The following is a 4134-nucleotide window of genomic DNA, read 5'->3' on the forward strand; positions in this document are numbered from 1 at the left end:
GCAGTCAATTACACTCTTGGGAAACCAAAAAATGTAGCCTTAGCTGTCAGTGTTTCACCATTCACAATGTGGACGTTTATCAGTGTTTGGTTCAGTCAGTGTCAATGACACACTGTTCCTCTCTGTCAGGCATGCTGCCACAGGTCTCAAGTCCAACCTTACAGGGATTCTGCAGTCACAATGTCAATATATCCCAAATGTAGGGTGTGTGAGAGGGGAAGTTAAAACTGTGAATCTCTGCTATCTAATCATTAACAAGCACTCTAGTAACTCCCAATGTGACTATTTAACAGAAAATTACATTAAACTGAGATTTTTCAATAACAAGAGCTCTCCAGACATGTTAGTAATGCAGATGTGGTTGTCATTAACACGTCTGACTCAGAGGACCAGAATGCATTCACATCTTTAACAAAAATATGTGCATCCAATAATGATTTAACTTAACAGACCCAGCGTTGTGCCTCAAACCTGCAATGGAGTGAGTCACATATCCTCCTGCAGCCTATCCCTGGTTCTGTTTGTATACGCTATCAGCCTTTCCAGTACCTCCCACATCCCAACATCACTCCCTGTATTTAGTTTCTGGTTCAAGTGAAAACTCAATTCCCTCTTTGGATCAGTTTCGTGTTGAAGTGCTCTCTGACAGAAGGGAAAGTTTGAGCTCAGAAGTCTTTTTTTTTCTTTTGCATCTTTTACAGCAGTTAGTGACTCTTCATCCTCACAAGATGTGCACTGGAAAATGCTCCCGTTTCATTGCGGTGACTCTGTACCCGTTAGCACTTGTATCCATCATCTGTAACATAGTGCTGTTCTTTCCGGGCGGGGACGTCAAGTATGCCAAAGATGGACACATTACAGAGGAGGTGAAATACATGGGGGGGCTCATCGGAGGGGGTCTCATGGTAAGTGTATTATCTTACATCTGTGACTAAAGGGTGTAACTCGACTTACAACTATTGTGAAATCCTGTCTGAAGTAAGAGGAGCCTGTAAATTAGAAAGAAACATAAAGGTAAAATATAAAATACTGCTTATGCAACTTCTCTACTTTTATGGGACTGAAGAACATTTCCAAACATCTAATGAGTTACTTTGAAGGGATTTTCTCGAATGACAGACTCCTGCATTCTTTCTCAAGCCTATAAATATGATGTAAGTTTTGAGTTATCCAGATTAAATGAAAATGCTGACATGATCTGTACTGTAAGTATTCTCATCTGTCCTGCAGGTGTTGCTGCCAGCACTTTACATCCACTTGACTGGAAAACAGGGCTGCTGTGGGAATCGCTGTGGGGTGAGTCAGTCAGGACTACAAATTAGATATTAATTTGAAGCGTGGGGCTTCAATCGAAATCATTCCAAATACACAAAGATGTGAATTAATAGCAGGACAGGTAAAAGTGTATAAATGTATTTCTAGGTTGAATCAACACAACCTAATTTAAGGGTTGAAATAATGGAAGTTAACTAAGTTAATGAATAACTAAGCAAAGTATGCAGCAGGGTGTGTCATACACTGATGGGTAACATTGACTTTGGATAGATAATATAATCCACACTGCCATAAACAATAAACCAATCAGAATAAAGGTACATCTCTTTACCGCCATCTAACTTTTACAACTTTTTAAAGCTTTTTATAATGCTGCAGATTAAAAAAAAACATCTTGAGGAAACATGGAGACAGAGTTGTGATGAAATGGTGGGGTGGGGTTGGGTGTGGTTGCAGTTTGACATGAGCATGAAAAAGTAAGAGTTGTAACTGTCTCTCTCAGTAGAAAATGACACCAAACTGTATTCCAGCAGGCTGCTATGAAACATGCTTCAGCATGCTGGGTCTACCTGCTTCTCATGTGTCTCTTAGTAAAACCAAACAAGGACAGTCACGGTATAACTGTGAGGAATGTCTGTGTGAGGGGAAAGAAATGTCCGCATGCTACTGAGGGCCAGTTTCCTTTCAATTCATATTTCAAGAACGCCCCAAAAAAAAAGTTGGGAGGAGGATCAGCACAGGGGAGAGTTCAGTATGAATAAAGCATTTATAAAGGTGCATGTAGTATGTTTTTCTGACCTTTGGGTATCATTTCACTCCTGCAGATGTTTCTATCTATCGTACTCGCCGCTGTGGGAGTGGCCGGGGCTCTGTACAGCTTCTTAGTAGCAGTGCTCGGTTTGCAGAATGGACCTCTCTGTAAAGTTTTTCTGTTGTGGAACACACCATTTAAAAACGGGTGGGTAGTATGATGATGATAAAAGACTGTACACCTAGTTATCTAGTCTCTCTACTTAAAGCCCATTTTATTCACAAACCTGCTCTGTTGCAGTGAGCGAAACTACCTGTCTGACAAGACCTGGTGGGGAGTGTGCACCGAGCCAAAGAACATTGTGGATTTCCACATTGGCCTGTTCGCGACTCTGCTGGCTGTCAGCTGTCTGGAGCTGATCTTGTGCGCCATCCAGATGATCAACGGGCTCATTGGCTGCCTGTGTGGAACCTGCAACAAGGGGGTAGTCTGAGATGGAAACAGACTCCTCACCGATGAATGGTGCTCTTTCAGTGATTAATTTAATATTTCCTACTCTTGTTTTTTCCCCCTTTATTTTTTATATTTTTTACCTAAATCCCTTTTGAGGTCATGACCATAGCACAAAGTAGTTTTCCGTCCACGTTTATATAAATATTCACTTTGATATTGTCGTTGAATGTATTTCCCTACAGATTTCTATTCTTTCTATGTATATATCATGATGCTTAGCACTTCATTATGATTAGACACAAATATGACATATTTGGAATATATTGCAGTATGATGTTAAAGCTGCTGTGAGGAACTTTTGTTTTGTATCGATTCTGGTGCCCCCTTGTGGACAAAGTGATGCCTCTTATCTCTTGTCCTAAACATGCAAAAATAGTGTTTTCAACAAAAACCTCATCCTGTTGTCTTTTGACAGTCAACTTTATCAGGCAATGTGATTATTTTCCATGAAAACAGTCAAATAAAGGCTGTTTCTGAAGCGAGATGTCCATCATCTGGTCTCACACCTACCCCCTCAGGGCGGTTTCAGGCATTAAAAATGACAACAGAGAAGGTATCAGTGTTGCTGCTGATGGTCTAGTTTGCTATCTACTGGTATCATTTTCAGTCTGTTTCTTAGCAAGTTCAAAACTCCTCACAGGGCCTTTAAAATGGCACAGTATGTGTATTTTTTTTTTTTTTTTTTTTAAATAAAACTGTTTTTAATACAATCTACTGATTCAGTTCTTTCATAATGACAGAACAATATATATCGGCCAGAGCTTTATTTCACTCTTAACCTAACCAGAGCTTAGAGGTCTGTATATGCTCAGTTGAGATGTGGTATCCTTCCTCTGGCATTAGAGACAGGTCGCTTCCACTCTGTTCCAGAAGAGGAGAGAAAGGGTTCCTTGTGTGATCTGGAGGAAGTATCATGATCTCAGGTGCCTTTCAACAAAATATCAGAAAACTGTCCTGATTTGTTTTCCATGTCTGATGAAGATAGGCTTCAGTTCCTGTTTACACACAAAGTGTTTCAGTTTGCTCAGTTTGTGTTAAATGCTGTTCAGCAGCATAGGAGCACACTCTATGTCTGATTTAGTTGTTACTGTCAAATGTCTGAAGTGTACCACTGTGCTTTTGAATTACTTTAGGTCACTGCTGGACATGTGCAGTATTGTAACTGCTCTTTTTTCTTTTTTTCTTTTCTTTCTTATGTTGTTGCTCCTATTTTATATTGTTTTAGTAGTGTCTTGTAAGTCCATATGGGCTGGGCAACTTTATGGTGCACGACACGATGAATAGTTAATAAACTAAACTAAACTAAACTAAACTAAACTAAACTAAACAAAACATAATGACATCCACATTTTTCAGTTACAATCATCACAGTTAGAACAAAAAACAAGGTCGACTTATTTATTATGACAACTTTAATGTATAATTTATCACTACATTGAAAAGATGGATTTGTTTCTTTACAAACATTATAGTGTCATCATAAATTGTTAGTGGTTTAAAATACTGACATTTCTTAATTAACATAGAAGAAATATGACTGAGATTTTTCAATCCTAACTTATAACCACTACAAACAAAAAACTGCAAATGCAATG

General features: G+C 38.9%; 1 protein-coding gene and 1 long non-coding RNA gene across 2 annotated transcripts in view; one reads left to right on the plus strand and one right to left on the minus strand.

Annotated features, from left to right (window-relative positions):
- LOC117813405 overlaps positions 1 to 2542 on the minus strand; it is a 5803-nt gene extending 3261 nt beyond the window's left edge. The window contains exon 1 of the long non-coding RNA XR_004631409.1: positions 2074 to 2542. This is a non-coding gene — a long non-coding RNA (uncharacterized LOC117813405). The remainder of the gene's footprint in view (positions 1 to 2073) is intronic.
- si:ch211-137i24.10 (uncharacterized protein LOC565274 homolog) lies at positions 595 to 3243 on the plus strand. The gene is made up of 4 exons (XM_034684593.1): positions 595 to 905; positions 1231 to 1296; positions 2100 to 2233; positions 2327 to 3243. The coding sequence occupies exons 1-4, from the start codon at positions 729 to 731 to the stop codon at positions 2517 to 2519; spliced, it is 570 nt and encodes a 189-aa protein (XP_034540484.1). The 5' UTR covers positions 595 to 728; the 3' UTR covers positions 2520 to 3243.
- Positions 3244 to 4134: the final 891 nt, after the last annotated feature.

This window comes from Notolabrus celidotus, chromosome 5 (genome assembly GCF_009762535.1).
Source record: "Notolabrus celidotus isolate fNotCel1 chromosome 5, fNotCel1.pri, whole genome shotgun sequence".
Lineage (NCBI taxonomy): Eukaryota > Metazoa > Chordata > Actinopteri > Labriformes > Labridae > Notolabrus > Notolabrus celidotus.

Bases quoted from the DNA above. Each gene is read 5' to 3' on its own strand.
- si:ch211-137i24.10 (XM_034684593.1), top strand. From the start codon at position 729: ATGTGCACTGGAAAATGCTCCCGTTTCATTGCGGTGACTCTGTACCCG. The intron at 906-1,230 runs GTAAGTGTATTA...TCTGTCCTGCAG, and splicing joins TCATCGGAGGGGGTCTCATG to GTGTTGCTGCCAGCACTTTA. The intron at 1,297-2,099 runs GTGAGTCAGTCA...TCACTCCTGCAG, and splicing joins GCTGTGGGAATCGCTGTGGG to ATGTTTCTATCTATCGTACT.